General features: G+C 55.3%; 1 protein-coding gene across 2 annotated transcripts in view; it reads left to right on the forward strand.

The window, feature by feature from the left end:
- The window catches only part of DNAH17 (dynein axonemal heavy chain 17), a 110712-nt gene that overhangs the window by 32992 nt on the left and 59425 nt on the right, over positions 1–18295 (forward strand). For both annotated transcript variants that reach the window (XR_011522838.1, XM_008524885.2), the window contains exons 22-38: positions 350–572; positions 1869–1985; positions 2124–2210; positions 3740–3892; positions 5665–5913; positions 7698–7820; positions 8922–9269; positions 9356–9447; positions 9861–9987; positions 10766–10918; positions 12209–12334; positions 12513–12620; positions 13306–13437; positions 13762–13922; positions 14557–14713; positions 15479–15583; positions 17786–17943. Coding sequence is in view for 1 of the 2 variants with exons in the window: in XM_008524885.2 (XP_008523107.2) it covers positions 350–572; positions 1869–1985; positions 2124–2210; positions 3740–3892; positions 5665–5913; positions 7698–7820; positions 8922–9269; positions 9356–9447; positions 9861–9987; positions 10766–10918; positions 12209–12334; positions 12513–12620; positions 13306–13437; positions 13762–13922; positions 14557–14713; positions 15479–15583; positions 17786–17943 (2619 nt within the window). In the remaining variant the exon portion in view is untranslated. The remainder of the gene's footprint in view (positions 1–349; positions 573–1868; positions 1986–2123; positions 2211–3739; positions 3893–5664; positions 5914–7697; positions 7821–8921; positions 9270–9355; positions 9448–9860; positions 9988–10765; positions 10919–12208; positions 12335–12512; positions 12621–13305; positions 13438–13761; positions 13923–14556; positions 14714–15478; positions 15584–17785; positions 17944–18295) is intronic.

Below are 18295 nucleotides of genomic sequence, written 5' to 3' on the forward strand. Positions count from 1 at the left end.
TGAGGACCATAGCTGCGCCGTTACAGGTAGTGGTCAGCCGTGGGCTGTGTGGGGCCAGAGGGAGGACGATGGACTGGAGCACCCTCTGGGAGGCCGGCCAAGGCTCTCTGGGATGTGGCCTTACGCCAGGACTTGCTGGTCAGTTTGAGCAGAGCTGGCGAGGCGTGCGGTGACATGTGGGCAGAGACGCAACAAGCAGCCGGTGTCCTGAGAGGGACAGGAGCTGTGCCTCCCTCGGCGGGGCCTTGTGAAATAAGCGGGGAGCGCTGGCTGCGGTCCCTCTGCTCAGACGGGCCTCCCTCCACCCCGGGCGGCGCCCTCACTGGTGGTTCTTGCCTTCCTTCGGCAGCCTCGCCGACCTGGAAGCCTTCATGAAAGTTGCCAGGACTGGCCTAACGAAGCCCCTCAAGGAGGGGGACTATGACGGCCTTGTGGAGGTGATGGGCCATCTGATGAAGGTCAAGGAGAGGCAGGCGGCGACTGACTCCATGTTTGAACCCCTGAAGCAGACCATCGAGCTGCTCAAGACCTACGGGGAGGAGATCCCCGAGGAAACGCACGCGAAGCTGCAGGTGGACGCGGGCGCCTCGCCATGGCCGGGGAGGGGGGGACAGCCAGGCTGGCTGCGGCAAGGCAGTGAGGGAGAAGGGCTTGAAGCTGCACGGCACTTTACAGCGGGTTTAGGCAAGGTCAACAGTCAGCACCACAGCAGCTGGTGGGCGACTGGGCTAGTGGGGAGGGATGGAGAAGACAGTCCTGGGGCTGCTGCCCCGCCACCGCTGGAGTTCCAGCCTCCTCCCAGATCCGGCTGCCTCTCCTCCCTGGCTCCCCTTCTCTGCCCCGGCTCTGTGTCCAGTCACACAGGCGCATTCCCCCTGCCGGTAGGTGCTGACTCAAGCTGACTCAAGCCAGTGCCCAAGACCCCACAGCTGAGAGGGTAACAGGCTGTGGGGCAAAGGGGGAAGGAGCCGGAAGGCTGACAGCCACGCAGAGCCAGTGACCACGGTGACCCCGGGCTGCCCTGGCCTGCTTCGGAGCACATGGTGTTTTGACTGAAAACAAGAGGGCGGTGCCTTCCCCTGCCGCCCTGCCCAGGCCCAGCTAAAGACCGGGATGGAAGTGTGCGGCCAGTCCCCAGGGGCTCCGGGCCATGGATGGGGTAGCTGGTGTGATCAATACGGCGTTTGAGGCATGCCCCTGCCTACAGAGAGCGCTTGTCAATTGCAGGAGAAAGTGAAACAATGTGTCTTCCATCTGTGGGCAAAGAATTCGTGGGCTGGGATTTTTTTTTCTTTAAAATATTTTATGATCATATGTACATATTTTCCCAAGTGTGGAGTAGTTGGAAAATACAAAAACTCATCTGACTGTTACAGCCGTTCTTGAAATGGCAAACTTACAGAGATGGACAACAGGTGTGTGGTTGCCCAGAGTCGGGTGGGCGGGTGCAGCTACAGAGAGAACGCAGGGAGGTCTTTGTGGTGACGGACAGTGCTGTGTGCGGCTTGTGGCGGTGGCTACAGGAACCTATGCATGGGGTAAAATTGCCTAGGACTACACACGTGCACACATGCATGCACATACATGTGCATACATGTTCACACAACACGTGCACACACACACACTTGCACAAATAGATTGGGGTGAAAACTGAGAGGTTCTGTCGTCTAGTTCAGAGAAACACACCAACGCCGGCTTCCCGGTCTGGCTGTTGACAGAGCTGTGTAAGATGCCAGCACCCGGACGGGGGGACGGCATGCAGGACTCTCCATCCGCTTTTACAACTCCCTGTGAGTCTATGATTATTTCACAATAGAAAGTTTTAAAAGAACAGAGAAAGGAACGGCCCTTGGCCTCTCCTGCCGTAGGAACTGCCAGAGCAGTGGACAAACACCAAGAAACTGGCCATCCAGGTGAAGCAGAACGTGGCGCCCCTCCAGGCCAACGAGGTCAACATCCTGAGGCGGAAGTGCCAGCAATTCGAGGTAGTGCGGCCCCCCGGTGGGGCCGGGCCTCGGGGTACAGGCTCTCTGATGGGGGCAGCAGCGTGCGGGCTGCGGGAGCCATGGCAATCCAGGCTGGATACGGGCAATGCAAGCCGTCTCCGTGCGGTTCTCTTGCAGCTGAAGCAGCACGAGTTCAGAGAGAAGTTCAGGCGAGAAGCCCCCTTCTCCTTCAGTGACCCCGACCCCTACAAGTCCCTGAACAAGGTACTGTTGCTCTAGGATGAGATGGGGTCGTAACTCTGGGAACCATGTTGCTTTCTCGTGTTTTCTCAAGCTGTCATTCTTCTCGGTCCAGAAACACAGCCTCGGTGCAGCTGTCCTCCAGGCCACGTGTGTGTGTGTGCGTGTGTATGTATACATGTGTATGTGCATGTACCTGCAAACTCGGACGTTCCATGTGGTCTTCCCTGCATGGGGGGCTGCTTAGAGCTCCACTCCAGGCCCACAGCTCACACCCATCTGAGTCTCCTGCGGCCTCGCAGACCCGCCCTGCCGCTCAGCTCTGCTCTCCCTCGGAGGTCCCCAACCCCATTCACATTCAGCAGTTTCCTGTCACCGGGCTTAGCACTCACCTGTCGTCCCTGACTCCTTTCTCTCCCTGGCCCACCACCTGCAGCCAGTGGCCAAGCCTCACCCGTGTCCCCTCTCTGTTCCCACGGTCCAAGTCCATGGTCAGCGTCCAACATGCAAGTTCTACAACTTGCTGGACCCGGCAAAGCACTCAAGCTCAGGCCCTGAGGGCTCTCACGGGGCAGGAGGTCAGGAGGGTGTGGGGTGCATGGGGCCTGTCGGGGAGCCCCCGGGAGCACAATGGGGCACCACCAATGCCTCTCTGCTCCCAGCACAGTGCTCAGCACCCACTGTGACCAGACCAGCCCCCCCTTCTGCCTCACTCTGCAGCCCACAGGCTTGAGTGCAAGGGACCCCCAAGATGTCCTTCAGGGTCACCCATGCTTTCCCTCCCCCAAGCCTCTGCTTTTTGGCTTGCTCAGCTTCAATGCCCACCATTCCCAAAGGTCAAAATCCAGCCCTTTCTCCATGGCCGTCTTCTCACGCCACATTCCCTAAACCAGAATATGGATGCTCCCAGTCGCTCCTTCGAGCCCCCGGAGCCCTTATCCACAGGGCCCCAGGCGGATTCTTTGAAGAGACCCATGTGGGCTCCATTAGGTAATCATATCCACGCGTGAGACAGGCCCTTCTGCGGCGGAGTGCGTACACTGGGCTACCCACCTTTGTGCCCACGCAAACATACAACATGCTTGCTACCAAAGCATTGGCAGCCGTCCGCTCTGAGTCATGTGGTTTGGGATGACTCTTTTTTTCCTCCTCTTTGTCTAGATTTTTCTCATTTTCAAAGCAATCAAGCATTACTTACATAATTTTTAATAAGATAAAAATATGTCTATAGTGTGAAAATTGGGGAAATTCTAGGAAATCACGGACTCTCAGGAGGAAATTGGGCATTCGTACAATGTCCATTGGAAGTCAGTCCTCGGGCCTGAAAGCACAAAGATAAACCACTTTCCCGTGAATTCAGAAGTGAGGGGGCGTTTGAAGGTGGGCAGGGGAGGGCGCTGCTCCCCTGGCTGGAGGGTTTTTGTACAGGTGTGTGGGGGAAAGACAGCACAGTGATGGCTCTGAGAAGGTTTGCTCGCATACAGCAGAGGGAAGGGAGGACGGTGCCGCTGGGCGTGGGCCCCCCGTTTACTGCCTCCCTCGCCTGCTCGCAGCAACAAAAGAGCATCGCGGCCATGGAGGGCATCATGGAGGCGCTGTGCAAGTCTGGGAGCCTGTTCGAGGTCACAGTCCCAGATTACAAGCAGCTCAAAGCTTGTCACAAAGAGGTCCGCCTGCTGAAGGAGCTCTGGGACATGATCGTCATGGTGAGGGGGACGGCAAGCCGCTGGGCACGGGGTTGGGGGGCAGGCTGACATTGATGGTACCCAGGGCGGGGGGGCCTCTGCACGCGCTGTATCCCGGCACCAAGAGGAGCTGCTCCCACTATCCTTCGGCTGTTAAGATGCAACAAGCGCATTGGATGGAGGCACCTACTCTCCTCCGGTCACTCTACCCGACACTAAGGCTTTGTAGGTGGCGTACGTGCATGTGTTAGCTCCCGCCAGTTTCTCTCCTCTTGGCTCACCTGTTTTCGAAGATATTTTAGCTCTTCTCTCTTATCCTTTTGAATGAACTTCAGAATCTGTCAAATCCCCCTCCCCTCCAAAAGAAAATTACTCTGACTTTAAATGAGCTGGATCTTCCGGCGAGCTAACCTGGGGAGAGCTGCTCCCTTGGCAGCACTCAGGGTTCCCACACAGGAGCGTGCTCTATCTCTTCGTTTATTTCATTTTTAAATATACCGTAGTAAAATGTTGTAAATGTCTTCATTCTGGCCATACCGAGTCTACGTATTTCTTCCAAAGAGGGAAAAGGTCTTTGGAGTTTAGGCTGCATTACAAATGCCCGTAAAGAGAGAGTGTGGACTGAAGCTGCCTGACAGTTACTTTTTTGCAGTTAGCTGAATTAGAGTCTCTTGGCTATGAGTGCCATCACAGAACACGGTTGCTAAAGTCAGAACGAACCGCATACTGCACGTTCCCAGGAAACAACAGTCAGCACAGACGAGAGGATGGAGGGTGTATTTCCCAGGGGATAAGACTAAGCATCTACAGTCAGGATATTTCGCAAAAAAAGTGTCCAAAACAAACTAGCCAGGACACTTTATGATAACAGGATACAGAAGAAGCTTAAAACCACCAGAAAGGGCCATTGATTCCTATGGGGGTTGAGGTTTTGAGTTTTTGTATCTTCAAGGTCAATCTCTCGTAAACACCCCCAGTTTGTGTCTTATCTGACATGTGTGCTTGTCAAGCTCAGGCCTTTCCGCCTCAAGCACCTGGGTCACCATCCCTGTTTTCCTCGAGGATGAGCACTGCCAGCTTCACAGCCACTTTCAACGCCCTGCGAATCGAAGGCTGCAGGCCTCGTGGTGCTGTTTCCACTCTGTAGGGTTATTCCCAGGTAGCTTCTGCATCTTGTTTCCTACTGTCGTGAATGAAATGTCTTCTATTATATTTTTATCAGTCAGTCTAAACTAGGCTGCTCTGCAGTAACTAACAGCCCTAGAGGCGTCTCTGTGTAGTTAACAACGAAAGTGTATTTCTCGTCCATGCGAAGTCCACACTCCAGCTCCTAGTTCAGGAGCCTCCAGGCAGCACATCCCTATGCTTCCATGATCGCCAGGGCAGGCGCAGCGAACCCTGAGCCAAGTGTCAGTGATTACATGCTCCTGCCCCCCAAAGGGTCAGGTGTCACTCTCGTTTCATTGGTCAAGTTACGTGGCCACACCAAGAAGTAGGAGGAGCTGGATCCTGGGGAGCAGTAACGAGGCCACCACAGGATTTTGCCAAAGGATATTTTAACTGCTAACTTTTAGGTTGTACCCTTAAAAGTTTTTAAAACTTTTTTTATCTTTTAAGTTGTAGCTTTACAACCAGGTTGATTTCCCCTTGTATCCACCCACTTTACCAAACTCTGTTATTAGTTCTAAATATTCCTCACTGGGTTTTGCTCCCCACGAGCAGTGGCAGTGAGGCGGGGCAGCTCTTCCTGTATCTTCCCTGACAAGAGTAGACAGTGGGTGTTTGCATCTCAGGTAAATACCAGCATCGACGACTGGAAGACCACCAAGTGGAAAAACATCAATGTTGAGCAGATGGACATAGATTGTAAGAAGTTTGCCAAAGATGTGAGGTCTTTGGACAAGGAGATGAAATCCTGGGATGCCTTCGTGGGGCTGGACAACACGGTGAAGAACATGATCACGTCCCTGCGCGCCGTGAGCGAGCTGCAGAACCCCGCCATCCGGGACCGCCACTGGCAACAACTCATGCAGGCCACACAGGTACCGCTCGCCGTGGGGGCTGGAGGGCACTGCCTCTGACAGCGGCCGGCCTGGCTGCAGGACGGACCGGCCTGAGCTGCTCAGCCGGGCGACCAGGCCTGGTGCTGATCAAGCCGGGTGTGGGCAAGGCTGGCTTCACGCACACGTGACGTGGGCAGTCACACAGGGCTCTGCGCTCAGAGGGGCCCTGCGCAGAGTTGAATGCTCTGCAGTCACCATCTTGAAATTCTTAATCATTTTAACAGAGGGCCCATCATTTTCATTTTGCACTAGGCCCCGCAAATTATGTAGCCGGCTCTGGTTGTAGGTTGAATGTCCACAAGGCTCAGGAAGTTTAGGGTGGATGAACAGCTGGATCTCCCAGACTCCCCAGGAGCACAGAGTCCTAGTGCCCAAATTTCCTGAGGATGCTCCTGAGTGGGGGGTACTGGCCTTGACACCCACGGGAGCCAAACAGGAACGCTCCCCACTGTCAGCAAACATTGAACAGAACTATACCGGACAGCTGCTCTGCAGAGGTCCCCACACAGCTGCCAGGATCCAAAGACAGAACACGTGGCCTCTGCTCTGAGGGAGGCAAAGAGAGAAAGCCCAGGGCACACGGTCCTGTTCGGAAGGCCCGGTGGAATGCTCGGGAATGATTCTACAAGTGTAGAGGAGGCAGGGCCTCCGAGGGGAGGGAAGAGCAGGAAGGGCTGCAGGAGCACGTGGAAGGTGGCCTGGGCCCGGGGAGAGAGAAACACAGCGACAACAGAAGGGTCGTCTTGAGTACCTGAGTCCCGAGACCATAGCTGGTCCAGACCGCTGGCCAGCAGGCCTGTGCGCCCGATCCAGGTGCCCTGGGAGATCCCCGGGCAGTGACCAATTAGCACTAAAATGCCCCAGGATTTCAGCACAGCTGAGGACTTAGTGAGAGCCGGCCAGAGTTTTTCCCAAACATCATCGAGAGACATTCGATTCCAGCCGTTGGTTAAACCGGTTTCCGTGGCGAGCTCAGAACCCGGGCTCGGAAACATCTGTCTGTGAGAGAAGAAAATAAGCTCGGGGATGGGGAAGGGATGTGAGGACTGAGTGGCACGATGCAGACACCTGCTATTGGACTCAGCCACGCCTGTTACTACACGCCAGCTCTGAGGTGGTGCGTCAGTGTCCTGTGGCTGCCGTAACAAAGGACCACACACTTGGGGCTCGAAACCACAGGAATGTGCTCTTTTGTGGCTCTGGAGGCCAGAAGTCTGAAATCAAACTGTTGGCAGGGTTCCCTCCCACTAGAGTCTCTGGGGAGGATCCTTCCTGCCTCTTCCAGCTTCTGGGGGCCCCAGGCACTCCTTGGCTTGTGGCCACATCACACCAGTCTCTGCCTCTGTGGTCACATGGCCTCCTTCTGCACGTCAAATCTCCCCCTCCTTTCTCCTCTAAGAACACCTGTCATTGGGTGTAGGTCCCACAAAGTTAAGCCAGGATGATCTCATCTCAAGATCCTTAACATTGACAAAGACCCTTTTTCCAAATAAGGTCACGTTCTGAGGTCCGGGGGGACATGGAATTTGGGGAACACTATTCAGTCCACGGCAGGTGGCTTCTGCTATCACACGATTTTACAGGGAGGAAAGGCAAGGCTTGAGGCAACTCGTGCAAGTCATGGATCCAGTGAATGGTGACTCAGAGCTTCCAGCTGCTCCTTCTGCAGCCGGATTACTCACTCCCTGCGTCTCCCAGGACACAGATGTCCTCGACTGGAGTACAAATGACCGTGCATGGAACATTCCTATTTTTCCCCCCAGGTGAAATTTGAAATGTCAGATGAGACCACCCTGGCGGATTTACTCCAGCTGAACCTACACAACTACGAGGATGAGGTCCGAAATATCGTGGACAAAGCTGTGAAGGAGTCCGGGATGGAGAAGGTACCCTTTGTTGGCATCGAGATGCCCTTTGTGTGGGATGACGCTGGGCCTGCCGGCCCCGGCCAGCGCCTGCAAGTCTCTCATTTCACGTGGGGTCCAGCGGTCACTTCACACAAAAGGAAAGGTTCCTGGGCCTTCTCTTACCTAACCCACACAGAAATCTTATAAAACATTTCCAGAGTTTATTACCAAAGAAAACCCCAGTCCCGTTCCTGTCTACAGCTCCGTCTCTGCATGCAGTGGTATGCACATTTAGGAGCAACCTGAACTCTCTCCGTTCACGGAGCAGAGTCTGGTCCTGTCTGCCTCGTCCTCGGCCTTCTGAGGAGCTGAAGGCGGGCGGGCGGGAGGACGGGCCTCATCCGGCACCTGGGCTCGTTAATGGGCCATGGGCTGGGGCAGCTCCAGGCCACGGGGAAATTCTGGAGCGCTCCTTTGGCAGTTCAGATCTCTCTCCTGGCCTGTTTTGTGAGTTTGAATTGTCACATCTTGGCTTTCTTGTTTTTTCTCTTAACAGCTTTATTGAGCTATAATTCACATACCATACCATTCACTCATTTAAACTGCACAATTCAATGGCTTTTAACACATTCACAGATATGCGCAACCATCACATATTAGAATTAGTCAATTTTGGAACATTTTCATTATCTCAAAAAAACTCATACCGCTTAAGCTATCACCCCCCATCTTTCATAGCCCCCAACCCAGCTCTAAGCAACCACTAGCCTGGTTTCTGTCTCTATAGGTTTGCCTATTCTGGACTTTTCTCATCAATCAAATCATACGTATGTGGCCTTTGTGTCTGGCTTCTTTCCCTCGGCATGTTTTCGAGGTTCATCCATGTTGTAGAGTGTATCACTACTTTGTTCCTTTTGATGGCCAAATAATATTCCCTTATAGGGATAGACTGCATTATTTTATCCATTCATCCATTGATGGACATTTGGGTTGTTTCCACCTTTTAGCTACTATGAATAATGTTGGTGTAAACATTTTGGCTTTCTTACGGTGGGGTTTATTCTGTGTTCTGGGAAACTCTGGGTCCTTCTCAGCCCCTCGTGCCAGATGCTCTTTGACCTAATTTCTCTTCCCCTGAAGGTGCTGAAAGCCCTGGATAGTACCTGGTCCACCATGGAGTTTGAGCACGAGCCGCACCCGCGAACGGGCACCATGATGCTCAAGTCAGACGAGGTGCTGGTGGAGACGCTGGAGGACAACCAGGTGCAGCTGCAGAACCTGATGATGTCCAAGTACCTGTCCCACTTCCTGAAGGAGGTGACGAGCTGGCAGCAGAAACTGTCCACGGCAGACTCGGTCATCTCCATCTGGTTTGAGGTCCAAAGAACCTGGAGCCACCTGGAGAGCATCTTCATTGGCTCTGAAGACATCCGTGCCCAGCTGCCGGAGGACTCCAAGCGCTTTGACGAAATCGACCTGGAATTCAAGGTGAGCACAGCCTGGGCATTTCCAGAAACGACTACATTGGAGAAAATGGGGCTGCTGACACCTTGGCGGCCCCCGTCTCTTCCCAGGCCTTGATGGCAGATGCAGTGAAAACGCCAAACGTGGTGGAAGCCACCAACAAACCGGGTCTCTACAACAAACTCGAGCACCTGAAGAAGAAGTAGGTCGTCCTCACACCTGTGCAGACGAGGGTTGTCGCAGCAGCAGGAAACCCAGTCATGTGCCCCCTGCTGGCCTGGACCGGGCAAACACCCCTCACCTGCACCCCACACCTCCCACACCCCATAGATCCCCCCCACACTCCCCTACCCTCACACCGGTGCTCATGCTCCCGGCCACATCCCACCATGCTGCCCCATCGGAGGAAACACCATCTCCGGAGATTAAACAGTGCTCCCTCCTACCCAGGGATGCCCGTGGGTCAGGGGCTGGCAAAGAAGGAGTGCGTCAGCTTGGAAGGTCTGAATTACACAGGGGCTGTGGACGACAGACTGGGCGTCTCCAGGGCTGTCCGTCCGGGAGCGGGGGGGCTGCAGAGAAGGCTTCCACAGCCCCCCACCCCCCTCCTCCCAGCTTGGCCGTGTGTGAAAAGGCCTTGGCGGAATATCTAGAGACAAAAAGACTGGCTTTCCCAAGATTCTACTTCGTCTCCTCGGCTGACCTCCTGGACATTCTCGCCAATGGGAATGACCCCGTGGAGGTAGGCGAGCCCCTGGCATCCTGAACTTGGGCCCACTTCCGGCGCGACCTCCAGACTCCAGGCGGCCCCAAGTCTGGGTACCCTTAGGATGTTGGAGGCGTGTCCATGGATGTCCCTGTATCCCCTCCATGAGCTCATCCACGCCAGAAGCTGCCCAGGCACCCATCTCAGATCCTGCCCTTTACCACCCGTGCCTCATTTTCCTCATCTGGAAAGTGGGTTCGATGCCAGGGGCTTAGCGAGAAGCTGTTTTTGAGAGATACGCCCACACACTAGGTCGCCCTCGGGCTCATTCTAATAAATCTCAGGCCCCAGGAGCCAGGGAGAAAATGTTCCTCGAGGCTGTTCTGAAACAGAGAGGGTTAACCAGCTAGCTGAAGGGAACGCGACTATATTTGAATCAAAAAGTTACAGGACTCAGGAGATGAGTGCACAAGGGGGGGCCGGAAACTTAGGATCTGAGTCTGTGAGTTAGGGAAACGGGCCCAGTGCCTGGGACAGAACTTCTCCAGGAAAAGAGATGTTCGGGGTCAGACACTGGTCTCTAAAGTGCCGGGTCTCCTGGGCTGGTTCTGGGTCCTGCCTGAGAGCAGTTTGCGCCGTGCCCTTTCTTGCTGAGGCATGTTTAGTTAACGTAGATCAGAGAGGAGGGGACTATATTCCAAAAAATGAAGGATGCTTAAAGCCACCCAAGCAAGACCCAGGCCGTGTGGATCCGCCTTTCACATCCCTCGGCTGCATAAGCCAGTGTTTCCTCCCCCCACCACCCCCTCGCCAGGTGAGCCGCCACCTGTCCAAGCTCTTCGACAGCCTGTGTAAACTGAAGTTCCGACTCGATGCCAGTGGGAAGCCTCTCAAATTCGGCCTGGGCATGTACAGCAAGGAGGACGAGTATGTGGATTTTGATCGAGAGTGTGACCTCTCAGGGCAGGTGAGTGTGCGAGTCACAGAGTGAACAGACAGGGAGCCCCCACGATGACAGTGCAGCGGCGTAAGAGCCACACACCCTCCTCAGGTGTGTCGGCGTAGCTACCAGCCTCTGACTGTCTCTCTCTCCTCTTTCCTCTGCCTCTCTTAGAACAAATGCGTGAAGGGCCTCTTTATAGAATTTCCAGCACAGCCTTACCCGTAGAGGATGAGGTGCACCTTGGGAAAGAGGAGAGGAGAGGAGGGGAGAGTTGAGTTTATTAATGCCACTGAAGTTTCCTGTGGCCAAGGGGACTGCTTTGAAGGGGGCCACACGCCTGAACCCCCAAGTTCTACCACCTGTTCAGAATCATCAGCTTTATTGCTTTGATAGATAGAGAGGTCTCGCCCCCTCGCTGCCAGCTGGTTCCCTTTTCCAGCTTTCCCAGCCCGAGAAGGCCGGCTCCTTCTGTCAATAGCAAACGCCCTGGCTGCCCCTCTCCCCTCATCTCATTGCCCAACTCTTGATCAAGAAACCGAATCAGCTTTGACGTTAGCCTCAGCAAAATGTAATTTGGAGGCAAAACAGCTGGGAAAAAAAGAGAAAACCTCCCGCAAGAAAAACTGAGCCTCACCAATTTGGCGTTTGAGGGCCTGGCAGGTTTGCTCTGTGAGCATGTGGCTGGCGGGGCCAGGACGAGATCCTCCATCGCAGTTCATTCACATTCATTTCCTGCGCTTAACTCCTTCCCAACACAGGCGAGGTCTGCCCGAGCTTTATTTAGTTACAAAGAGAAACCAACCTGATTATCCCATGTGAGTTTCTCCCCCAGTGGCAGTTAGTTGAGGGTTTATATCCTAAAATACAAACTAGGCTTGTCAGCAAGTTTGTCCCACGACCATGTTGGACCCTGAGACAATGCTCTTGAGGAGCAGGTGGGGTCTCCGTTAGTCAGAACCTGCCAGGGACATGAGGGGACAGACGCTGTGTCCGGAACATCGGCAACGCCTCGGAGGCTTGGACAGAGCCTGTCTTCTCTTCTAGATTTTTCTCTGATCCCCTCCCTCCTCTGCCTAGAAATAACGTATGCACACAAACGCCCAATGCAACACCTTTTGCCTGGGCACCGCTGGGCTTCCCAGCCACATGTTTCAAGCAAGCCATTCTTACCGCCTTGTGAAAACCTTGACAATTCTACCCCTGGGAGGAGGAGGGTGACAATGGTAAATTTTCTTTTTTTTTTTTTACAACAAAATAAGTCATTGGAACCAGGTGCACTCATAGCCTCTCTGGTCAATGTGGCCCCATCCCCAGGTAGAGGTCTGGCTGAACCGGGTGCTGGACCGAATGTGCGCCACGCTCCGACACGAGATCCCGGAAGCCGTGGTGACGTACGAGGAGAAGCCGAGGGAGCAGTGGATCTTTGACTACCCAGCCCAGGTCTGCGGCGTGGCTGGGCGCACGGACAGCGCGGAGGGGGCGGGTCTGCTGGACTCTCGCGTTCCCTGTTAACCACAGCCCTGCGGAAAGCATAGACTAACGACTGGTGTGAACTGCCTCCTTGGAAGTAGAACGATGCTCACTGTGCGGGCCTTGGGGGGGCGCTGTCTGTTTTCAGATTGCGCTCACGTGCACTCAGATCTGGTGGACCACCGAGGTGGGCCTGGCGTTTTCCAGGCTGGAGGAAGGCTACGAAAATGCCATCAAAGACTACAACAAAAAGCAGGTGTGTGGTCCCGTGCGTCCATCTGAAACTCTGCCAGGAGATTACCAGGAACTCCTTAATCGTCTAAGGTAGCGCCTTGTGGACCTGTCGTTTCCATTGGTCTAAAGCAGTCAAATGACGGCAACCCCGGGTGGTTCTGCCCAAGAGTAACCACTTCTGAAATATGTAACTCTGATTTCTTGTCTGGAAATCATCAAATGCTACTGAGAGTCTTTTTTTTTTTTTTTTTAAGATTCTTGGTTAGAAATTTAGAAATTAAAGATAATTTTTAAATGGAAAGAGGAAAAGCTCCCCAGATATAGCCACTGTCTCCAGATTCTTATCTAGCCCTCTAATCTTTTTGTTTGCATATAATTGACTTATACATAAAAATATGCAAACTATATATAAAACCCTCTATTTTTACTTAATATCCACCATCCTCCCTCAGCATTAGATTTTCTTCTACCACATCATTTTTAGTGGCTCCATGGTATTCCACTGGGGGGCTGTTCCATAGCTTACCCGACCCCTAGTGGAGAGATATCCCAGAACTTTCTTCTGTGTTCCATGATTGCAAAGAAGAACCTGGTGGTCTTCCCTACCCAACTGTGAGCTCCCTAGGGACCCCCTCAGCTTGCAGACCCCCCAGTGGCGATTGGCTGGCACCACTTGGTGTCCAGCAAAGGTGCCTTTGCTCCTGCAGATCAGTCAGCTGAATGCGCTCATCACCCTGCTCATCGGAAACCTCAGTGCAGGCGACAGGATGAAGATCATGACCATCTGCACCATCGACGTGCACGCCCGGGACGTGGTAGCCAAAATGATCCTGGCCAAGGCAGGTGTCGGGGAAGGGCCCGGCGCTCGGGGACTCCAGGCCTGTTATCACTTCTTCCTGGGGGAGGGGACTCTATTCCTGGCAGTGGCCACCCCCCCCCCATCCCTCTCTTGGACTCGCCCCTGGTAATCAACTGAAGAGCAATCCAGTTGGAGGTGCCCGATCTTCAGTGAGGTGCAGCTGGGGCTGTGTTAGGGTTGATGCGGGCACTGGAGGAGCAGCCGAGGGTGGGGAGCAGCCCCGGGTGGGGCTCAGGGGGCGGCCTGTGGTCCAGCAGGCCTTCCCGGGGTGAGGCTGGCTCTTAGGCTCCCGCGCCTTGTGCAGGTGGAGAGCTCCCAGGCCTTCACCTGGCAGTCCCAGCTGCGGCATCGCTGGGACGAGGAGAAACACCACTGCTTTGCCAACATCTGTGATGCCCAAATCCAGTATTCGTATGAGTACCTGGGCAATACGCCGCGGCTGGTCATCACCCCGCTCACCGACAGGTGAGGACGCCCCGTCTGCTTTGTCCAGGGCGTTGGTGCCCGGCCCTGACGACTCAGGAAAGGAAATCACACTTCTTCATTGGGTTCCTCCCCGTACCTCTGGGTTGTTGGGCCCAAATGTAAGCTGCCGAGGCTGCAAGAACCAGACATTTGGGTGGGGGGATCTGCGTGCAGAGTCAGTCCTGCCGGCCGCCCAGCCTCAGGTGCCGCGTTCTTGTTCCCTCACCCTGACACCAGCTGAGTGGCCTGGGGGGTGTTGCTTTGCTCTCTGAGGGCCTGCAAAGTGGGGACATGAGTTCATGAATCCTCATGGGCTTGTTGAGGATTGAGCGAGTCGTTTAACCCCAAAGAGTACTCAGACCAGAAGCTGCTCAGAGAAAAGCCCCAGTGCCCGTGATGTGGCCACTCTTGTTTTACTAGACGCGCCCACCTCCCAAAGGCGGTGGTGGGTACAGCGCCTGTACGGTGTCTGCTCCTTAGTCACATCTGAGTTCCTCCCCTGCCCTGTCCCTTTTGTGCCTCCTTGGGGCTGAGCAGGTGTAGCATTAACACGATGAACTGAAACCACAATAAAAGAGGAAGCCGGGCGGCTGTGGGGTTGCTGGCACTCGAGATGTTCAGGGGTCCCTTGCAGGTGCTACATAACCTTGACCCAGTCCCTCCACCTGATCATGGGCGGAGCGCCCGCTGGCCCCGCTGGGACCGGCAAGACAGAGACAACCAAGGACCTGGGCAGAGCCCTGGGCACCATGGTGTACGTCTTCAACTGTTCCGAGCAGATGGACTACAAGGTGTGTGTCCCAGGCCTGGAGGTGGGGTCAGAGGTCCCCGTGGAGGATCAAATACAGCACCTCCCCAGGAGGCTGTGGCCTCCGCGCCCGGAGTGAGCTCTGGCTGTCTGGATGCCACAGGCCGAACCTGGGGAGGAGCCCAGTGGATGGACTGAGCAGCTGTGCCCCCCCCAACCCCCCCCCCCCCCACTGGCGGCCTTGGCCCTCCCAGGAAGCTGGGACCTCTTCGGCATGACGAGTGTGTCTGGAAGAGGCTCCCAGGGTTGACAAGCCCAAGTCCAAATGTCTCGTCCCACCTGTGGAGGTAACATCCTCCCAACCTCACTTCCAAGCTTGCCCCAGCAACTGGGGACTCCAGAGTGAGCGCCCCTGTCGTAGTTCAGCCTAGGGCTTCTGAGGAAAAGCAGGCAGGCTTGGGAGGGGAGCAGGGGTGGGCCAGGTCCCAGCTGTTATCAAAGACTATGCTGGACAGCATCAGTTCTCAAAGGGCCCCAGGAGAGAGGGTCCCCTCAAGGCCCAGGACTAAGCAGCCTCTGGTGGTGAGGGGAGTCAGGGGGTGGGCCCTGAGGTCAGGAGCCTGGCCTGAAGGTGGCGTCCTCCCCATCTGTCTCTGAGCCTCACCACCTGGGGGACCATCCTGAGACTGAGGGCGGGGCCAGCTCCCCCTTCTGACTGTCAAGGGTGGGGAGGCTCCCGGCAGGCCTCGGCCAGCTCGCCGCGTCTCTTCCTCTCCTCAGTGCGCCCTTCTCCAATCTCCCCTTCTAGTCCTGTGGAAACATCTACAAGGGCCTGGCGCAAACTGGGGCCTGGGGCTGCTTCGATGAGTTTAACCGGATCTCGGTGGAAGTCCTGTCCGTGATTGCCGTCCAGGTAGGCCCCGCCGTGTCTCGGGGCCAAGCCCGGGCACTCACTGCTGGGCCTCCTCTGGCTCATGAGCTTTCCTGTAGAGCCAGTTCCGCCTGCCCCAGGGGTGGCGTGCACGAGGATGAGCGAGACCCCAGCCCTGTCTTTTGGGGGCCCACGGTCTGGCGGGGTACACGTACACAGAAGAGAAAACAGTGAGAGTCACATACGGTGGCATGTACGTAACCGAATGTAGATGAGGGGGTGATTAATTTTGCTTGGGGGACCTGGACAGACGGCTTTCTTATACCTATCAGTGGAGTTGGGCGTTGAAGGATGCATAGGAGTTTAACAATTAGATAAGAGTGCTGGGAGAGAATAGAAAGAAAAAGGAGAAAAGAAGGAAGGGAGTGAGAGAAGGAGGCAATGTGCCTGGGTATTTTGGGAACACCCATGACAGAGTGCAGGACACAGCATGGACAGGTGAAGCAGGGCTCCCAGGTCAGGGGGCAGCCCTGGGCTGGCATGACCCCTGGCTGCCAGTTAAATTGCCTATGGGGGCCCCGCCCCGCATGTTTGGCCGAGCATTGCTGCATCGTAAACACGTGCCTCCGTGATCCTATGCGCTGGAGCTGAGAACCAGGTCCTCGCAGGGAAGCTGAGGCCAACCTTGGGGCCCAGGCTCAACTGTGATATTCCAAAAGGACCCAGAAGTCAGGATGTTGATGGTGCTCAGACCCGCCCCCCACCCACACAATAGAGAGATGAGTAGGTACAAGCCCCCTGGACTTTCCAGACCACGTGTGAGGTGAGGCTGCGGGGCAGGCTGAACAGCCCCCTCAGGTACGCAAGGCAGGCGGGCGGAGGGAGCAGAGGAGGGCGTGGATGTGTGAAACCAGCCCCGGCCTCTCAAAACCCACAACCTGGGTGTAAACCCTGATCTAAATTTACTGATTTGTCTCCTTCATTCTGTGCTTGGCAGTGATTTAAACTCTCTGTGCCTCCATTTTCTAATCTGTAAAATGGTTTCAATGACACGGGTTTGCTGGCGGGATTAGAGGTGCACACAGGGAGCCGGCACCTTCCACTGTTATGACCCTCCCTACGTGGAGTTGTCCCTGAGCCCTGGGGTGGAGGCCAGTAAGGCAAAGACAGAATGACAGGCAGCCAGCGTCCCCAGGACCCGCAGGCAGTGCTGGCCGCTGACCCCCACCCCCAGTGCAGGAGCAGAGTTAGTACCCAACCGCCAAAGTCAGTGAACAGACCTCAGAATATTTATGTAGAGACCATATCAGGCAGTAAGTGTTTGATGACTCGAATGGAGGAGCAAGAGGGGAGGCAGTGAAGAGTCCTAAGGTCCCCACCCCAGCCCCGAGCCCTGCCAGGGTGTGAGCTATCCCCGGGCAGACTGGGCTGGGGAGGAAAGTCCAGGACAGCCCTAGCGTGAGCTTTGCTCTAAAGGCAGAGACTTAGGACATGCAGCCTCTGGAAGGTTTTGACCGTGAGTGCCGGGTGCCCTCAAGTGGTAGCCTGGAGGTCTGCAGCCACCTCCGCAGGAGCAGAGAATGGACAGCAGCTAATCCCTGAAATTCAGCTTTCACCCAGTACCACTTTCTTAAAGAAGGTCCATCCTCCCACGGGTCACTGCCAGGGCAGGAACGGGACACCTAACATGGCCAGGAGGGGGAACACCCCTCAGCAATAATGAGGAAGGAACCATCAATACAGACACAACCTGGCGGGATGTCCAGGGCAGTGCACTGGGTGACAACAGCCCATCTCAGGTTACACCCTGGCCGATCCCACTTAGTAACATCCGTGGAATGACAGAAGGACGGAAGTGGAGAGCAGATCAGTGGTTGCGGGGTCAAGGAAGGGGTGGGGGCGGGAGGGAGGTGGGTGTGGCTCTGGAGGGCCACATTGGTCCTCACTGTGCCAAAGTGTCTCCACGGTCCGTGTCTGTGTCCCGGTTGTGATACTGCACTATAATTGTGCGAGATGGTACTGTGACTCGGGGCCAGACGCTGGCGAGTGGGGCATCCTTTCTTACAACTGCCTTTGAATGTGCAATCATCTCAAAAGTTAAAATTCTTTTTTTTTTTTCACAAAAAGAGACCAAGAGGGTCCTCTGCAAATTCTTAGCCTCACGCTTTAACACAAATGAAGACCCGTCCGGCCTGTTGAAGCTGGCCGTTCCCATGCTGACGTGTCTGTGTGCCCATTGTTTAGGTAAAGTGTGTCCAAGATGCAATTCGGGCCAAGAAAAAGACTTTTAATTTCCTGGGAGAGACAATAAGTCTCATCCCCACAGTCGGCATGTTCATCACCATGAACCCTGGGTACGCGGGACGCACGGAGCTGCCCGAGAACTTAAAGGCCTTATTCCGGTGTGTGGGCCCGGGCCAGAGGAAGAAGTGCCTGGGAGAACGGGCGGAGGAGGGCAGAGGGCGAGATGGGGGGCGGAGAAGTTGTGGAGACAGGGCTCCCGGGTCAGAGGGGACTAGCGGGCCAGGGCCTCCTTAACAAGCAGATGGTGGACTTCTTGCTGCCCGTGTTCCCAGGGCTGGAGGGCCCCATTTGAGGCACAATCTGCCTGTTGGTACAAGACAATGGAAGCCAGGGTTCAGGGCGACTCTCAGAGGTGTCGCATGGAGTGACTGCAGGGCCTGGAGACCCTCCACGTGGAGGGTGTGGGGGAACAAGAGAGGTGGGCAGGGGAGAGGGGAGCAGGGCCGGGAG

Source organism: Equus przewalskii, chromosome 10 (assembly GCF_037783145.1).
Source record: "Equus przewalskii isolate Varuska chromosome 10, EquPr2, whole genome shotgun sequence".
Taxonomy (NCBI): Eukaryota; Metazoa; Chordata; class Mammalia; order Perissodactyla; family Equidae; genus Equus; species Equus przewalskii.